This window comes from Rhyacophila brunnea, unplaced genomic scaffold (genome assembly GCF_057557595.1).
Source record: "Rhyacophila brunnea isolate RB1 unplaced genomic scaffold, BYU_Rbru_1.0 scaffold_22, whole genome shotgun sequence".
Taxonomy (NCBI): domain Eukaryota; kingdom Metazoa; phylum Arthropoda; class Insecta; order Trichoptera; family Rhyacophilidae; genus Rhyacophila; species Rhyacophila brunnea.
The window spans coordinates 36,945,939-36,965,895 of record NW_028232882.1 but is presented as its reverse complement, the minus strand read 5'-3'; the positions used below and the strand labels follow the sequence as shown (position 1 = coordinate 36,965,895).

Here is a 19,957-nt window from a genome sequence, read left to right as displayed (position 1 = left end):
ATTCACTATGGCCTTTTGACCGTCAATTATAACGTACCCATATTATACGTGGAAGTTTTTCCGCAACTTGATTACCAGCCTGCCTCACCATACTTTTATAGGAGCATGCCTGTTTCACCATACTTTTATATAACCTGCCGCCCCAAGTAGATACCGACCACCATTGTCAGACGTCCCGATTTTTGCGGGACATTTGGTTTTCAAGCAAAAATGGATTGTCCCGTGCGGGACAGCTAAATTCACGATTAGGTATTCAACAAATACAAATAAAACATTTAGATTAAACTAATTTCATTAGTTTCATTTTAAGCATACCAACATCTAATTGCTGTACCGAACGGGTATTTTCTGAGATGAATTTCAGATGCAAGAAATAAAATAAATGTTCTACTGAGTTGACAAAAACGGAATTACTTGTTCAATTCAACATGATATACTCATGAACTGAATTTAACCAATATATTAAACGGCAAAAAGAAGCTCAAAGAAGAAGAAAAAGAAAGTAAATTTTTCAGTAAGTACAAATACTTTCTTTCGACCATGTCCGATCCTAATAGGATCAAATGGGCCTCCAAAGAGTGGAGGTTTGCATTAACAGTTTTTATTTTTACGAGAAATGGATGTCAGGTACTTGCTCATTCTATTAGATCCATACTCTGACTCATACACAAATTGAAAAACAATATGTGTACTTGCCAGACCCAGGATTCGAACCTGGGACCCTCGACACTATAGACCGGCGCTTAAGGGGGAGAGGCATAGAAATTCATTATCAAATTAAAGCTTTAAACACATTTTAATCGATCGATACATATCTAAATACAATGGGAAAAATAAAATATATTTTTTTATTTCAAAGAGAAAGCGACAAATTTGAAAAAACGGCTAAAAATAAGGGTTTTACTAAAATAAATATTTATTGTTCCAAGTAATTTCTTGAAACAAAATTATCGATTTAATGTTGTTTAATAAGTTTTCTTGGAACTAGTGAATCTCTTTTGTCAATTAATTATAGTTTTAATGTTTTTTTTTCAATCTAAAATCAATCGATTTTTACGAAAAATAAAAATGTTCAATTTTCAATAATTGCATCAAGCGAAAACGTGGGCCTGTTCAATATATTTTTCTTACTTTTTAGATATATTTAACGTAATATTTTAATTTATATTTATTATGTTATTTACTAATTTCAAATTAAATACAGTCGTCAAGGAAGTGCTGCCTCTAGCGGCAACAACGTGCGATACCGAAATAACTGTCATCTGTATTAGATTCTAGTTCGCATGAATAATAGGTAGGTACCTACCTCGTATGTAGATACGTGCGGTTAGTATGCATGCACATGGTAATATACTTTATTACGAATGGTCTGAAACAATTTGAGAAATTTTTGTTAGCATTTACATTAAGCCGTCTTCTCATTTGTTTACTTGTATATTGATAAATTAAAGCAACCATTCATCAGTCAATTTCAATACACTGCTAGCAACGTTCCCTCTAATTTTTCTATTGTGTGTGTGCGGATCATCAACGCATTTGAGCAGTGGCGTAAATAAGGTTGGTGTCACCCGTCAGCCGGTGTGGTAAATTTACACCCCCCCCCCCCCCCCCACAAACAAACACATACAATTTTTCATTAAAACTTATATTGTTAAGGTAGGTACCTATGTATTAATTTCAGCGATTTTATATAATAATAACACTAACAACGATAATTTTTGAAGTACCTACTTAAATAAAAAAATAGGAAATAATGAAAAAAAGTAAAACGCCCGATCTGGTCCCACAAAAGCCAATTTGTTACATTTAGAAAATTTGCGGCGTCATACTGTCAACGTGAAGATGTTTTTACTTCCTTAGATAATTCATAATTATCAGCTTTGTATGAGCTACCAAAATTTTGCTTATGTGCTCCTTTCTTTCATGGCCACTCTTGACTAGTCATAAAAATTCGGTTAAAGCACACTTGAGTGCATGGCAACCTCAGTTTGGGTAACTGCTCCTGAGACATTCTCAGTTATAAAAAAGCAATTAGACGAAATAATGCTCGCGCTTACGTAGTAGGTAGGTACAAGTTAATTTTCCTGAATCATCTTATATGAAAAGACATACATATCCTGAAAAACTATCGCGTTTGATATATTATATGCATTGAATTCTATTACCATTACTTCAAGTGAATGTGAACGCGAATTTTCGCAAATGAATCTAATTATTACCCCAATAAGCAGTGGCGCACCCAGGATTTAATATTGGGGGGGGGCAAAGGAGGAGAATGTAAATTAGTCCCATAGGCTCTTTTTCTTCTTCACAGCCTAATTTATCGTTTATCGGTCTTTTGTCTATTGCATTCGGTACCTACACCATGGTCCCCACATCCTGAAACGGGCCCTCAGGCTAGGATATTTGGCGGGCCCCCTACCTACCGCTAAGATTAAAGGCAGTGTGAAACACAACATTAACGTTTTTCAAATTGTGTTTTAGTTCAAATTAAGGGTACTTATACAGTGAATTATTGGCGATTTTTAATACATCTACTTTAATAATGGAGCTGTCGAGTATCGACACCTAATAATCAAAAAATATATTGCACAATTATATAAGTAATTGAAAATGTTCATGGCCATGAAGTGTAATAGCGCCGCAGGCGACTTTTTCTACTATTAAAGCTACTTTATGATGTGTGTTTATCTCACATATCTAGTCAACCCGACACGCCGGGCCCCCCACAACCCGGGCCTCCAGACTAGAGCCCTGTCAGCCCTCCCCAGCCATGACCAACACCACTCCTGAATTCAGTTGGAGACCGAGAATTTTTTGACAGTTCATTAGGGATTGGGTTTTTAAAATTTTGTTTGTTTTTTTCGTTTTTTTCGAAATTTTTGTGTTGGAAATTAAAATCTAAGAAATTTTTCTAAAAAGGGTGCTGGAGAATTATTACAAATCATTTTTTTGCCGTGTTTTTATTTGTCTAAGCCCAAAGGTATAGTTTATTGGCTTTCAATTTCAATGTTTAAAATCATTCTGATAATTTTCATGTTTGGGGGGTGCCAGGGCCCCTCGATCCAGGGCATATCGACTTGGACACTAAAGACGTACCTAGTGCGTAACGATTAGGTGGCCAATCGACATAATTAGCATACTATTTAAAAGTGGTAATTAAAAAGCAATTATCTAATCAGCAGTCAATGTGTTAAGTAATTAACATACCTACTTAATATATATTCATCGAAAATAAAATTGACACAATGTTTGTAAGTAGCTACATAAAAAAAACATTACTTATAAAATATCTGCAAACTAACTCGAATACCTAGTCACAAATCAAAACTGGCGCAACATTGCTTGTTTGCGATGGTCCGAGACCACAGAAAAGAAAAAAAAATATTTCTGAGTTCCCTGTCTAAGCCAATTCAGCCAGCATTGATATATTACTAGGTAGGTACCTGCACGACTGACAGATGCTTTCCAAATAAACCCTGCAGTGTGCCTGCCTCATTGATACATCAATGGCCTGCCTACATATTATTATTACCTACGTTTTGTGAATGCCAAAAAAAATAAATTATCAACACATTCGACGTACTGTTTTGAGTCCCTATGGGTCTATTCTATTCAGATGTTAGGTATATTTTTTTATGATGAGAATAAACTATTATTGTCAATATTTTGGGTATATTTAATTATTTTCAAATCACCAAACCGGCTGTCATCTTCGGATTGTTCTAATAATGTATTGATAATATTTATATTTTTACTTAGGTAACCTAATCATTATTTTCTAAAAATGTGTTGTAAAATAGTCTATGACGCCATTTTTATGGAGATCATGTGTATGGTCTAATGATTCCATACCTAATTAATTATCTTCATTACTATGAGAATGTCAATAATTCACAGATTGTTATCACATATAAATATCATTACACAATATTATTATATGTAAGTATATATTTTTTTAATATTACTATAAAATCCAAATTCTAATACAATCCAATCCATTCCAATTAAACTCACATAAGTAATTATTATAAGGTACTACCAGGTCGATGGTCCACGTATATTTTTATAATAATCTGACAAAATATAAAAAAGTCCGATTGAAGTAAAATGCAAAAAATATATATACCATTGTTTAAATAATAACTGTAATTATATCATCTGTTTTTAGATTTTTTATTAATATATAATTACAGTGACATCTAGATAAGATGCCTCGAAGATTCATTCAAATTGGATTGTAATTGGAATTAGATTCTGATATAATTTTGACCTATATGCTTTGTAATTCGGGGAATAGATGGCTCTATAAAAACGAAACTTTTGATGACATCCCCCTTAAACTACGCGGCCATCATGACAAATACGGTGTCGGGAAAAAATATTATTTAATATTATTATTTTGATAGTTAAAGAGTTGTTTAGTTTGTGTTGTGTCATTTATGATTGATATTATAAATAAACATTAGAAATATTGAACTCTGCGTTTTTCAGGTTGTCCCATTTTTTGCTCCTAAATCCCATTTTTTTTATTTCACATGCTAAAAATCCTGATTTGGTAAAATAATTATCAGGCAACGCCGATACCGACAGAAATACTGATGGTGTCAGGTAGATAAAAAATAGATTCACTTTTTTACGAACGCTGTCAGTATTACTGATGTGACTTTACTGTCAGTAATATTGAACGTGTGGAGTCTGCTTAGGAAACTTCTGTTGGCGGTTGGTTTGTCCTAATAGTATCATGGTAAATGCAGAACGCAATGTGTTAAAATTTCTCCGAAGTTTGGTGTAATAGAGTTTATTAAAAGCCTTAAATGGAGATGGGCTGGACACATAGCTCGAAGAAGAGACAATCGTTGGACAAATCTAGTCATCCAGTGGTATCCAAGAAGTACAAAACGTCCGCAAGGTAGACCTAGAGGCCGCTGGATCGATGAAATGATAAAGTTCTGCGGAAATACGTGGCAACGCAATGCACAGGACCGAGATAAGTGGAAGCAGCTTGAAGAGGCCTTCATTCAGCAGTGGATAGATTCAGGCTGATGATGATAATGATGATTATATATTTTACAGATAAATAATAAGACATGTTTATTTCAGTTTTTTTATTAATGCATTTTCAATGCTACATATTGATACATTTTATTATGATATTCGATACATTTTATAAAACAATTATTTTATTGTTGTACCAGTTTCGTTTTGCTCATATTCAAATTTATACATTTCAGCAGTGAAGTTTAAGTACTTATAAGAAAGTAGGTATTTTAGAAGGTTTAATTTACAGCAAACAGTGTCTAATCTTCCAGTTGACTTAAAAAATCTTAATATTTCTTTTCAGTTAAGGACAGTGAATTTTTAAAAATAGAAAATTAATGAAAATAAATACTTATGTTAGGTAAATAACACTACATGCATGATTGATATTGGATTGAATCATTCGTAACATTAAAATACATTAATATTGTAGCAATACGTAATTCAAATTTAATAATCCATAATTCTTATTTTAAAATCAGTATGCGAAATGTTCAATTTAATTTCAAGTATTTCACACAATTAAAGTATTGTATACGGACCCCTCAAATTGATAATACCCAGTGGATCTAATTCACCACTAATTGTATTATACCGTCACTGTGCAGGTCAAGTAGCGTAACCCTCACTTTTCACCAAAATTACATTTTGATGGTAATGGACTTATTGCAAACTCTTACACGAACTGGCCAAGTATCATAAATCCCAAAAAAAATATTTCATATCAAAATAATTCAAAACTATTTTTTAAGCCATTTGTAACTTGACAAAAAATATTCCAGCCAAATGCTGTAACCCTCTCTAACCTCTCTAAGCGTAAGCCACAGGGTAGGTACAGAGTAAACCACTCAATTTGTAATAAAATAATAAATAAATATTATATAAAATAATAAGTAAACCCAATGCCCACAGTTTTTTTCACTTCCTGAACAATTTGATATTTGAGGGTTGCCACAATTGGCCTGTACAGTGACGATTATTACGGTAGAGTAGAAATCCTGACAGCAATACCTGTAGAGCGAGACCAAAGCTCCACAAATTTGCGATTACAAAAAAATGGGAAAGTCATTTACAGCCAGTCGGAAGCCATAGTCATTTACAAAAACACTTTTATTCTTCAGGTGCTGCGAAATAATGAATTAAAAAAAGATTTGGATATTTCATACGTAATGCCATTGATTAAATGTAAAAAAAAATATTGCTTATGATTCAATCCAAAGTTTTGAAAAATCCCACCACCAATGTTACCCCACAGTATATTATTTCATCCGAAAGACATTGTTTCAGTTAAATAATAACTATAACAAAATATCATGAGAAATCAATAAATAGATTATTATTATTTGTAATTAAATTAAAGACGTAAAGTTAGATACATCTTAATGTTAATCACTACGTTGACTGATACAGTTTTAATTAAAACTAGTATATCTACGTCACAAGTCTTCAAAGATTATTTTAATATAGTAGTACCAGACAATACTTAGTGGCACCCCACAACGGAAAAACCAATTAATACAATATACTAAATATAGTATAACGATAACCTGCTACACTTTGTTTAAAATATATCATTTGAAAAAAAATATATAATATACGAGTAAGTTGTATTTCATTGGTTGTAAATGTGGGAGTTCAGCTAAACATTGACTATTACTGCATCAAATAATACTAGTTTTCATATAATTATATCTTAATATGCAAAATTAACATAATGGCAATTGTGACTAAACACATTATTACATAATATACCTAAATTAATTATAGTTAAAATAACCTTAAACTGTATTAAAAATTATACGTCTTATCAATTATTGATTAATGCCATCAATGTGTATGTTTATATTAACTAACTATATTTTATTATAGACCATGCAGTCTATTGGTACCCCGCAAGTAAAATTTCATAAATGAGAGCATTATGTATATAATGCATAGTTTCCAAGTCAGTTATATCTACATTTAATTTTTTTAATTTCGAGATAGGCACTCACAAAAAAATATCAGCCAGCAAAATAATAACATGTTTGATTAAACCATCATAATATTGACCCTAAACACGTTATGTTTGTATAAAAAATCATGCTTTTCTATTTGTCAAATAATATATCAATATCCCTATTGCATTTTACCGATTTGGGTGATATTAACTTCAGATTTAAATACAATTTTACAAATAAATGCAATTAGATTTGGTATAATCAATGTCCTTAATAAACAAAATTATTATTTTTAAAAACGCGTAGATAACCGATATTGTAACTAAACCCTTCAAATAGTACACACCCTGACGTCCCTGACCAATTAATCACAGAGTATAGATATTTTATTTAGGTAAATTATAATTTTAATGCATAACTGTTGATTTTAAAAACGAATCAAGAACACATAGTATATAGATAGCTTTCACTTGTTTAATTAACAAAAATAAACCAAATACCTAAATGTGAATTTATTATGTGGTGTTTTTTACCCATTCTCTAAGCCAGGGTTTCCCAAACTATGTTCCGCGGAACACCAGTGTTCCGCCGAACCTGAATAGGTGTTCCGCGACCATTTGAAACAGTTTTATACACTGCAACACATTTAAAGATCTTCTACTGAGTAGAAGTAAAATAAGTAAAACTAAAATAATTGAAGAATCTACTTCATATTGAAAGGCGAGTGATGGTCAATCTCCACTGATTTTTATGACGTCAAGTATCTAGACAGGTCATGGCTCCCACAAGGGGGGGGGCTGACAGGCCTCTAGCCTGGGGGTCTGGGCTTACGGGGGACCCGGCGTGAGAGATCGACCAGCCAAGTGAGATAAACACACATCACAAACATGCACTAATAGTAAAAAAATGTCGCATGCGGCGCTATTTCACTTCAAGCATACTAACATTTAATAATATGTGGTTTTGCCATATTTACAATTTTTGAAGTAGGAGGCCCGCCAAAGATCCTAGCCTGAGAGCCCGCTTCGGGATGTACAGGCGCAGGACCATATTTTGATGAAAGATGGGGTATATTGTTTTTAACTGACCGGCTGACAAGTCTTGTCAGTTCAGCGACAGTTGCCAAAATTGGCAGAACGGTTAGCTGCGCTAATAAATAACCTACAAAATAAACTAAGTGTTCTGTTAAAATTTCCGGGTTTGCGAAGTGTTCCATTGCAGAAAAATTTTGGGAAACCCTGCTCTAAGTAATTAGTGCAGTGTACAACTGTGAAGGGAATAAATTGTATTGACACCCTGAGAATTAAAAAAATAATCACAAATTATCGTACCAACGTGACTCAAGAAAAATTACGTAATAAATAACTCCTCAGGTATTTATTATATCTTACGGGGTGCCGATTAGTACTACTATAACATAACCTAAAAATGCACTAATTATTTATAGCATTTATTGGTTCTTACAAAATAATTCGTATTAAAGTACGTATCCCTCTTAAAGCACCAGTTATACTATATTATGCACATTGCACAATGGTATACTTAACTGTATTACTATTCTATAGTTAAGTCAAGAGAAAATATTGAGCTCAGTAGGTAAAATGATGACTGTCGTGGCTTAAAAAAATCTTAAAGAATTTTGGCAATATTTATCATCATCCGAATTCTATAATTAAAATATTCTATAAAAATATTCTTTTTATATTATTTAATATTATCTCCATACATCTTACCAGTGTAATAAAATTGTTACACCTGTAATTTATCGTCGTTATTATTAATATGGGCCAGATGCATGGTCATAAGTGGCCTATGTGCCTCTTTACTTAATAATAATTATACATCCGAAGTCGGTCGATTGATGACTAACATCGTTACACATTTAAATGCAAATGGCAGCTGTAGAAATAATCGATTATATATGTCGTACTCGGAATTTAAGTAAATATACCTAGCGCATAATTATTGTGCTTGTGCAATTTGTTGTTTGCGTCTATAATAAATTAATTACTAGTGCAATTCGATGTTTTGTCGCTAACGATAGACACAGGATAATTTTGACAGCTGTCATTAAATTTTCTCAATTTTATGACTAAATTTGAAAAAATTGCGTTAGTCACTAATCAAACAAGCATAAGTTAAGAAGCACATACTGCCACTCACTACTATGCATCTGGGCCAATCTAAACACAATCTTCTTACAACAATCAATCCATTAATTTTAAATGAAAATATGTATGTAAATATTTATAATATGTTGCTAGACAATGTTTGGTGACACCCATCAGTATGTTATGTTCATGTATTCTTTACATAACTGCAAGGATTTCACCGACCGCTAATGTTATATTATATACCCCATTTATTCAAAATGTGGCATGCATTTATTCAAAAAGTGGCATGAAAAATATAAATATAATAATAACTCTTTCTAATGTTTTCGATAAACATGCATTAAAACAGCGATTAATAATCCAGTATGTCAAATGTAGTTGCTGAGTGCCACTAAACTTTGACTTATGCTAGTACCTATACTACATTGTCACTGTTTTAAAAAATAACTACTTGAAGATTGGCAACATTCTTGAATTTGTGAGGATTGCGTATTATAATATATAATTCAATTTATTCAGCAATAAAAATAGATGAAAATTGTATTTAACCAAATTTATCTAAGTGATATCGAATACCTATAGCACATAGATTGTTTTTTAACCCCAAAATTGCACATCGAGCCCAAATGTCTGTTAAAATAATCACCAAAAGTTAAAACTAATTTATTTAAGGGGCAACATTGACTAATTCAATTGGGACTTCCCACCGTCTGCTCCAAACTTCAGGCGCGTTGATGCACCTTGAAATTCGTGAAGTCCTCTCGCACTTTCTGCTGACGGGCCAGTACACGTAGTCTTGAGGACACTGATAGAGGAATCCTTGCATCTTATGGGATGGGAGAGATCTTCTGCACTTGACGAATGCTGGAGAGCATTGGTTCTCTCCGTCGAGGGAGAAATGTCCTTCGGCTGGACAGAGGAGACGATCGGCTTTCACCAATACCTGGAAGTTTTATAAAATTAATACGATCATGTTTAAAAAAAGTTATAATATCATGAAAAGGAAGAATTTAATTAAGGAGTTCATGATTAGTTATTAAAATGACAAAATACCAAGAGAAGATGATTTTCTTGTGTGAAACCCCTTTGAAAATGATCAGTTACAGTGCAGTTCGTCAACTGAATGCAGAGCTATTCTAACTCATATTTGATTTTTTTAGAAGGCAGTTCTTTGAAACAACCTACTTAAATTATTTATTTATTTCTGTAAAATATTTCAAATGAGAGTTAGAATACTCGTTGGTTTGCATTCAGCTGACGAGTTATACCCTAACGTATTTCAAAAATATATAATTAATTTTATTGGTTTGGAAATACAATATACTAATAATCAAATTTTATTTTAAGAATTTACGTGTCATTTTTTATGAGAACTGAGCATATCTATGCAGAAATGGATATTTCATGAAAATATCAGAAAACCTAATAATAAACTCGATTTGTTACATAGATATTATATTAATTTGTCCATATATCATGAATTCTCTTTTAAAATAAAATTATTTTGAAACTATGTGTAGATGATATAAAAAATACATATGTAAATCATATTATCTTACCGGTGGTAATGAATTGTCGTCCAATTTCCTAAATGTCGCTTTTTGTGCAATCTCGCCTTCGCATTTTTGTTGAGTCTTATTCTCAGGCACGCACTGTGTCTTTTTGTCATCATAAATTGTATCATCAGGACATCTCAAGACCACCACCTTCATGTCATAATTATTTGGATCGTTTGTACATTGGTAGAACAGGTTGCAATACTTAGGATGTCTTCTGAAACCAGTTGGACATACTAGAGCTACTTGGTCGCCTTCTAATTCACCTACAGGACACTTCGTCTGATTGGTAGGTTGTTCAGTTGACTCCTCTGTCGTCATTTCGGTCGTCATTTCTGTTGTCATTTCAGTTGTCATTTCGGTCGTCATTTCCGTAGTTCCTTCAGTAGTTTCTTGGGTTGAGTCCGTTGTACCTTCAGTCATAGTTTCAGTAGTTTCTGGTTGTTGTTCTGTGGTTGTTTGTTCAGTTGTTGCCGGTTCTGTCGTTGCTTGGTCAGTTGTTGCCGGTTCTGTCGTTGCTTGGTCAGTTGTTGCCGGTTCTGTCGTTGCTTGGTCAGTTGTTGACTGTTCAGTTGTTGCTTGTTCGGTTGTTGTTTGTTCAGTCTTTTCTTCTGTTTGTGTTGTAGCCTCAGTTGTTGCCGGCGCTTCAGTTTCAGTACTTCCCTGCGTCTGTGTTGTTGTTTCAGAGTTATCCGTTGTAGTTTCAGATTTATCTGTCGTAGTTTCCGGTTGTTCTGTAGTTGTTTCTTGGCCTTCTGTCGTGGTTTCCTTCGGCTCTTCAGTCATTGCCATCGTTGTTCCTTTTCCTGAACAATCTCGTGGTGGATAAACTGATTCTTCATGATTGCAAGTATCTAATTCAGGATCCCATATTGTACCCTCCGCACAGTCATAGTAATAGACAGAATAACGTTTCCCTTTGTCACCATCCCAGTCTACACATCTGTAGAACTTTTTGCAATTTGTTGGATGAGCGAAGTACCCTGCATGTGGACAGCTAATTGTTGCATTCATTACAGTTGGTTCTGTTCCATTGCATGCTGTTTGATTTTTCCCAGACTCTGTAGTGGATTGAGACGCTTGTGTGGTCGAGGTTGGCTTAGATGTTGTTTGGGATGAAGTTGGTTTTTTAGTAGTCGATTTCGTAGTGGATTGGGAAGTAGTAGATTTCTGAGTTGAAGAAGATGAAGCGGTTGTCTGAGAAGAGGAGCTAGAACTCTCTGTAGCTTCAGTGGTTTCAGGTGATTCTCCATCTGAATGGCATGCATTATTGACAGCCCATGGATGGTTACAAGTGGTGGTTTCATCATCCCAAACTGTTCCTTCGGCACAATCGAAATCATATTTTGTGTAACCACCTTTTTCGTTTGAGACGCATCTATAAAACTTTTTACAGTTATCTGGGTTACCATGGAAACCTTCTGATGTACACTTTCCAGATGATACAGAAGTAGTTTGTTGTGTACCGGAAGTGGTGCTTTCTTGACTAGACGATGTAGCTTGTGATCCGCTTTCTTGTGTTGTACTTGACGAAGGTTCAGAACTATCAGTTGTCGATTGTTGACCTGGTTCTTTACTTTCAGAAGTTTTCCCGCAATTTTTGACAGCCGAATCATGGTTACATCCTAAAATCTCCTGATCCCAAACGGTTCCTTCGCCACAAGCGAAATCATATTTCGTATAACCTCCTTGTCCATTGTCAACACATCTGTAGAATTTCTTGCAATCGTCTTCGTAACCATGGAATCCTTCAGAATCGCATTTGCCCCCAGATGGTGGTCGAGATGAATCGGTTGAGGAAGATTGTTGCGATTGTTCCGTAGTTGAAGATGAACCATCTGTTGGCCTGCCAGACTGACTTGTTGATGAACTGGTTGTTGTTGAAGTTTGTTCTGTTTGGCCTGGTTCTTTCCCACTCTCAGTAAAAGTTTGTCCACTATTTGAACCACAGTTTTTCACTGCCCATTCATGGTTACATCCCTGGATTTCTTGGTCCCAAACTGTTCCATCACCACATGTAAAGTCATATTTGGTATATCCACCCATTCCATTGTCAACGCAGCGGTAAAACTTCTTACAATCCTCTTGATCTTGATGAAAACCTTCAGAGTCACACTTTCCTGAACTTGGTTTCGATGGTTTTGAGCTTGACGATTCAGTTGAACCTGGTTTTTGTGTCTGTGAAGGCTCAGATGAAGATAATGTCGATTCAGTTGTTGCTGGTTTACCAGTGGCTTCTGTAGTGGAACTTGACTCAGGTTCAACATAATTATTCTCGCTACTGCTCTCTCCTTTTCCAGATCCACAATTTTTCACTGCCCAATCATGGTTACATCCCTGAATTTCTTGATCCCAAACAGTACCATCACCGCAGCTGAAGTCATATTTTGTATATCCACCCATTCCATTATCAACACAGCGATAAAATTTCTTACAATCATCTTGGTCTGGATAGAAACCTTCTGATTCACACTTCCCAGAACTGGGTTTAGACGGTTTAGAGCCTGACGATTCAGTTGAACTTGATGATTCAGTCGAACCCGACGACTGTGTTTGAGAAACCTCGGACGATGATGATGATGACGGTGGTGATGAGGTAGGTTTGCTACTTGTCGGCGTAGAGCTTGTACTACTAGATTCAGGTTCAACATAATTTGTTTCACCACTTTCTCCTTTTCCAGAACCACAGTTTTTCACCGCTGATTCATGATTGCATCCTTGAATCTCCTGGTCCCACACAGTTCCATCTCCACAGCTAAACTCATACTTTGTATAACCTCCTTGTCCATTGTCTACGCATCTATAGAATTTCTTACAGTCATTGGTATCTGGGTGGAAACCTTCAGAAGTACAGGGCTCGTTTTGACTTATCGGTTTCGATTGAGATTGCTGTGTGGTAGAAGTCGACTGTTGAGGAGCTTCTGTGGTCTTCTGACTCTGTGTAGTTTCAGATTTACTTTCAGTCGTTGATGTAGCTCTTTGTGTAGTTGTAGTTCCACTCGATGGTTCAGAACTACTCGATTCTCCCGAACCATATTCTGATCCACTTGAACTACTTGATGATCCACCGCATGATTTTACTGCCCACTCGTGATTGCAACCCTCAATCTCTTGATCCCACACAGTACCGTCACCACATGAAAATTCATATTTCGTGAATCCTCCCATTCCGTTATCAACGCATCTATAGAATTTCTTGCAGTCTTTGCTATCACCCATGAAACCGCTTTGAGAACATTTATCACTTGAGTGTGATGATTGAGGTTTATTTGTTGTCTGTACAGTTGTTGTTGTTCCTTCAGTTGGTTTTGATTCCTCCTTGTGAGAACTTTCTATAGTTCCCTGATTATTTTGATTATTACTATTATCTTCTCCACCATTAAACTCTTGGGATCCTTGGTTATTTGTTTCTTGAGTAGATGAACCAGTCTTTTCGGTAGATGACCCATCGTGAGATCCTTGATTCCAACCGCTTTCTTGGTTAGACGGGCTTCCTCCTGAATTAGACTCTTGCGGCTTGTTGGATCCTCCGCAGTTTTTAACAGCCCATGCATGGTTGCAACCCTGAATTTCTTGATCCCACACCGTACCATCACCGCAAGAGAATTCGTATTTTGTATAACCACCCTGACCATTGTCTACGCAACGATAAAACTTTTTGCAGTCTTTAGAGTCGCCAATAAATCCACTTTCAGTACACTTGTCATTGCTACTACCGGTTTGATGGTTGTCTCCATTTCCAGATGAGTGAGTTGTAGATTCTTGTTTAACTGGCTTTTGGCTTGTTGTACTCGAAGGTTTGTTTTGGGGTGGCTTATTGGAATGGTGCTGAGAATTTTGACCATTTGAAGGCTTTTGAGAACTGGATTGACTGCTTTGCGTGCTATGAGTTCCTTGAGGCCTGGAGGTTGTTTGTGGTCGGTTAGTTTGAGAAGTTGAACTAGTTGAGCTTGGGCCTTTATCAGATCCATGGTTATCTTGAGACCATTCAGAGTTAGAACCTGTATTTTGGGTATTCTGAGAATTTTTACACTTCTGGTTTTTGGTAGCCCATGCATGGTTACATCCTTGAATTTCTTGATCCCAGACCGTGTCAGAACTACAAGCAAACTCGTATCTTGTGTATCCACCACGTCCATTATCGACGCACCTGTAAAATTTTTGACAGTCGTTACTATCAGCCATAAATCCATCGCTCTCGCATTTATCTCCACTTGAAGAGGAAGTTTGTGAAGGAGGTTTGGTGGGCCTGCTTGTCGTTGATGACTGAGAAGATGTACTTGAACTCCAAGGAGCTTGTGTTGTTTTGGTAGTGGCAGAAGATGTCGTAGTTGATGCTTTAGTAGTCTTGTGTGTGGTTTTTACTGTGGATGTCGAGGTTGATGGGCTTGGTGATGGATAACGATATCCTCCGTCATCTACTTCATTTTCGTTTTCGTTTTGTCCGCCATTATTGTCCGGTTGTTGTTTTCCACCACATTCCGGTCTGCTAGTACTGCCTGGATGGTTGCATACATTTGATTCTGAATCAAAGACTGTTCCAGGACCACATTGAAACTGTAAACAAGTATAATAATTATGGCATTATTAATTTATTATTTTCAAGCCTATAATAATCTAATGAGTGATGAGATGAAATTACATCTTATTTTAAATTAAAAAATATCAAACGCCAATAGATCCACATTAAATATTATTTACCCATTTTGTATATACCCCACTTGCTAATAGTTAAATAGTTTATTAAATTATTGGCAAGTGCACGTACGTTGTAACTAAAATTTGGAGAGGTGCCGACACCGGTTATTAATTAAGGCACCTAATTAATAGTTTAATTTAAAATGCAAAAGTTGACTGCCAAAAAAAATAACGCAATTAAGAAAGCGCTTCAGAGAGAATTATAAAAACTGCTAGTTAATTTCGTTTCAATTAGATAGGAAGTACGTAGTTAAGTTTGTAGAGCACACGTGCGCGAATCCCTCTGGATGTCGTATTTTTTTCAAAATGATTTTTTCTAGTGGTTAAATATTATGTTGCCCATACCCTGTATGTCGTGAAGCTGTTTCCATTGGAGACACATCTGTAGAAAATGGTGCAGTCTTTCGGGTCTGGATGGAAACCTTCAGAAGTACACCTGAACTCTGACGATGAAGGTGATTCTGAGCGGAGTCTCGGCGGGAGAAGTCCTCTCTCCAGCGCTCTTCCTAGTCTGTCTCCAAAGTCAGGAAATGCTTCTGCCATTTCTTGTTCTTCAATTGCTGCAAAGAAGGTAATTTGGTATCATTATAACTTATTATACTTCTTAATAAAACGGTATAATCTTAACAAGATAAAGTTATGGTTGGAAGGTATTTGTTTTCTTTATAAAATAACAAATACAATTTCATTTTTTTAAACTCTATCGATATAAATAGCTGTTGATAATCCTTTAAAACCATACTTTTCCAAACTATGCTCTATGTCTATTACATCATGTAGGTGTCCAAATCTAGTAAATATGGACATTGAGAGACAAGGAGATAACAAGAAGATGCTAAATACTGTTCGCATAAAGGGGGTTCCGGGTCCGGAGCCCTCCCCCTATAAACGGAAAAATATAAATTATTTAGGTAAATGGCATATTAGATGTTCTTTTTCTTCATCACCCGGATGATTTGACTGTCAAGCAACCTTATCAAAGGGTTGGCCCCACTCCTAACGGCATTATATGACACGCAAGGCCTGCGGTCACTTGAAGACCAGTGTCACTCATAAGTTGGTGCAACTATTTGGGGCATTAAATATACCGATGCGGCATGTCCTTAAGACAAGACAGCGCGGTTGATACAAATGGACACTGACGATGTTAATGATTATGACTGTTAATCCATGCGCATTCGACAAGCACTTCTTCCAAGGGCAGACGAAAGCATTTGTTTTTTCCTAATATAAAGTTGCGCATGGAGATAACCAGATTGACTCCAGACCATTGGACTTCTCAGTTCTTAACCGGACACGATGGTTTTGCCTCCAAGCTCTGTCAGCTTCCGACTTGCTTATGTGGTGAATTGCAGGATGCCGATCACATCCTCTGGGAGTGTCCCCAAATGTCGGTTGAAAGGGAAGAGCTTCTCAAGTCGGTCCGACCCTCAGTTGGACCGGTCGGCCATTGCGACTTGGTATCTACGAGGGAAAGTTTCTCAATTTTTAAAAAGTTTGCGGCATTTTACGGCGAGCGAGAAGGTCTTTTCGAATCGAGAATTGACAGTAATACATTATTTCTAAGTAGGGATCACGCACACTCTAGTGCACGCCAACCAAGGTCTTAGGAAGTTGCTCCTGGGACACCTTCGGCACAAATTTTAAGATCGCCTGACGTTCGTTACGCCACGGTATACACCTGCATAATGGGTGTGGAGACGTGCTCATTCGCATCCGATAACCACTTATGAATGCGTCAGCTCGCAATAATACGCAGGTTTACACCCTTATGCCACGTGTTTATCGGTAATCTCAAAGTATTCCGCGGATAAAGCGTCGAAAATCTAATAGGCGGGTAAATGTGGAAGTCAAATGCCACCTGCTAAATTTTATTAACCCAGCCTCCTCATGTCGCTCTAAAAATCAATAGTGGGTTATAGTCGTTGTAGATTTTTGGGTTTCCACCGTGTATCCTTCTTTCCTCGACGTTTCGGGATCGTTGGAGAAGCCATTATCAAGAGATGATATGTTTTTATGATGAAATGTAGTGTAGATATATTAATGTAAACGTTAATATACCTACACTACATGTCACTAATAATGTCAAAAGTAATCCGATTAGCTAAGAGCAAACGTTGCTCAGAGTAATGTGTCAATCATTATGACCGAGATACCGGCTCGAATATTGGATTTTGCTGATAGTGCCGGACGCCATGACGTGTTTAACCGTAATCCATCATCCCTTTTAATATTTTCAGGGTTTCTATGGATTTCAATGGCCCGAAACGTCGAGGAAAGAAGGAAGAAGGACACACGGTAGAAACCCAAAAATCTACTACGATGAAAAACAACCGTGAAAGCCTCAAACATTATAATTATAATGGGTTATAGATATATTTCCGAATTGGACCCCCCCTCCAAACAATTTTCCTTCATTTGTTCACTTCACTTTCAATTGTTTCGAAGCCCTTTTTTAATTTTCTGATGAATCGATCTTAGTTATATAAAATCTTTACTGCCTCTACAAGTCTACAAGATAATAATATAGATAACTTAATATAAACATCTACGATAAATATTCAACAATAGCGTACAATTTAAAGCATTAAGCTTCGATAGTAAATTGATGTATAGGTACACCAGCAATTAGCAACATTTAAAAGTTTCTTTCAGTTTGAAACTGACTTAAACCCTTTTCTATACATACAATGTATTAGTAATATAATTACTATACAATATATACATAATGAACATAGTGGATAAAATTATAATATTCATTAACATATTCTATTACACAAAAGCTTTACGGTTTGAGCTTTATCTTGAATAACTTGTGGCAAGTTCGTACTTCCTGTACGCAGACCTGACCTGTACAACACGTTCTTAGTAGAGGAGGGATTTAAAGTTCACATTTTGAGGTATTCACCGGAATATCTTGTTTGTTGCAATTTTCAATATATTGAGGTGAGACAAAATTGTTATTAACGCAGTGTCGGTGAATGAGCATTGGAGGGAGGCGTTGTAATCGAAAATATGAGCACACCCTTGAGTTTATCTTTATACTTACACGTAGTAAATTGTTTAAGATAATATACCTACGATATTTCTATTGAATATATGAATAATATCATAGTTTTTTGATCCATGTCATCTGGTGTCAAGTACGAGAGCAAGAAGTTGCATTCTCTTTATTCGTCAGTATGCTGGTTGCTGGGCATCGTCTGTTATTTGGGACTTGGGAGTGCACATATTGAAGTTAATGGCCCCATTTAACCCCACCGCCCCGTACCACACCCGGTTTTAATCGGGCAAATTACGGAACCCTACGTTTGGTGTGAACCATCATTTTTATTTTTTATGACTGGAAATGTGTCAGGAGCAGTTACCCAAGACTAAGATCACCATACACTCAAATGTGCTTTGACTGAATTTACATGACTTTAAGTTGAGGTAGGTACCCATGGGAGAGATGAGCACGTAGAGTTAATATTAAAATTGTAGTTAGTAACAAATTAAAGCTAATACAAAACTGCCGAACATTCTAAATGAAGAGATCTTCACGTTGGCAGTATGACGCCGCAAATTTTCTAAATGCAATAAAATTAGCCGTTGTGGCGATCAGGTCGGACGGTCCGATGGACCCAACAGCTGGTTAAACCGACTTCTCCGCCGAATGGACAGGTTGAATGGGTAACAAGACCAAGCCCAAAGACCCTGCCAGCAAAGCCACCATGTCACAATTTTATTTCAACCATCATTGTGTTGACATTCTCTATCAGAGTTTACGTTTCAAAATTATCAATGTTTTTTTAGACTCGCTAAACATACCTATTATAAAGGTTTGGTTTTAATAGTTTTATTTATTTTTACAATACAAATTATTAATTTAAAACGTTCACAACATGACATTTAGAAACAAAGAAATATTATTAAAACAGTATTATATAAATAATAAATAGAAATAAATATTAAACAGCAGAAAAGTTTAAATACAAAAAATATAAATTAGATAGGTACAAGTAAGTACCTACACCGGATGAGATAAGCAGACGCTATTTTAAGAATTTGTAAAACAACGTCCACCTATAAGCTCATTCTCACGTAGCTGGAATATATCAACATTCGAAGCGATTTGGCTGAACAGAGTTATTGCTCTCCTAATTGGCTTCATCAATGGCAGGTTAGTTCTGCTCCTTGAGAGAATAAACAAGATTTAGACGAATCTAATCTTTGTACGCCCTCGGTGGCCGCGCGGCTTAAGCATTGGACTATCACGCCGTGGGTCCCAGGTTCGAATCCTGGGTCTGGCAAGTACACATATTGTTTTTCAATTTGTGTGCGAGTCAGGGTATGGACATAATAGGTTGAGCAAATGGCTGACATCCATTTCTCGTAAAAAACAAAATCTGTTAATATAAACCTCTACTCTGTGGAGGCCCATATGATCCTATTAGGATCGGACATGGTTTAAAAAAAAAAAACTATGTACAATGTCAGTCATAGTGATTCTAATTTCACACTAAAATCTTTTATTCGGCGCTCTTGTTTAAATTACGATAGTGTTTTCTCCACAGTTCATTCATTCAATAACTCACCTACTTCATGTAAACACGCTATCTCCAACATT

General features: G+C 35.8%; 1 protein-coding gene across 1 annotated transcript in view; it reads right to left on the bottom strand.

Moving 5' to 3' along the window:
* Window positions 1–5,135: 5,135 nt before the first annotated feature.
* The window catches only part of LOC147070518 (uncharacterized), a 90,122-nt gene continuing 75,300 nt past the window's right edge, over window positions 5,136–19,957 (bottom strand). Inside the window, exons 3-5 of the mRNA XM_085949632.1 lie at window positions 15,694–15,908; window positions 10,654–15,207; window positions 5,136–10,037 (exon numbers count right to left, since the gene is read on the bottom strand). Of these exons, the coding sequence (XP_085805758.1) occupies window positions 9,762–10,037; window positions 10,654–15,207; window positions 15,694–15,908 (5,045 nt within the window). The 3' untranslated portion in view covers window positions 5,136–9,761. The remainder of the gene's footprint in view (window positions 10,038–10,653; window positions 15,208–15,693; window positions 15,909–19,957) is intronic.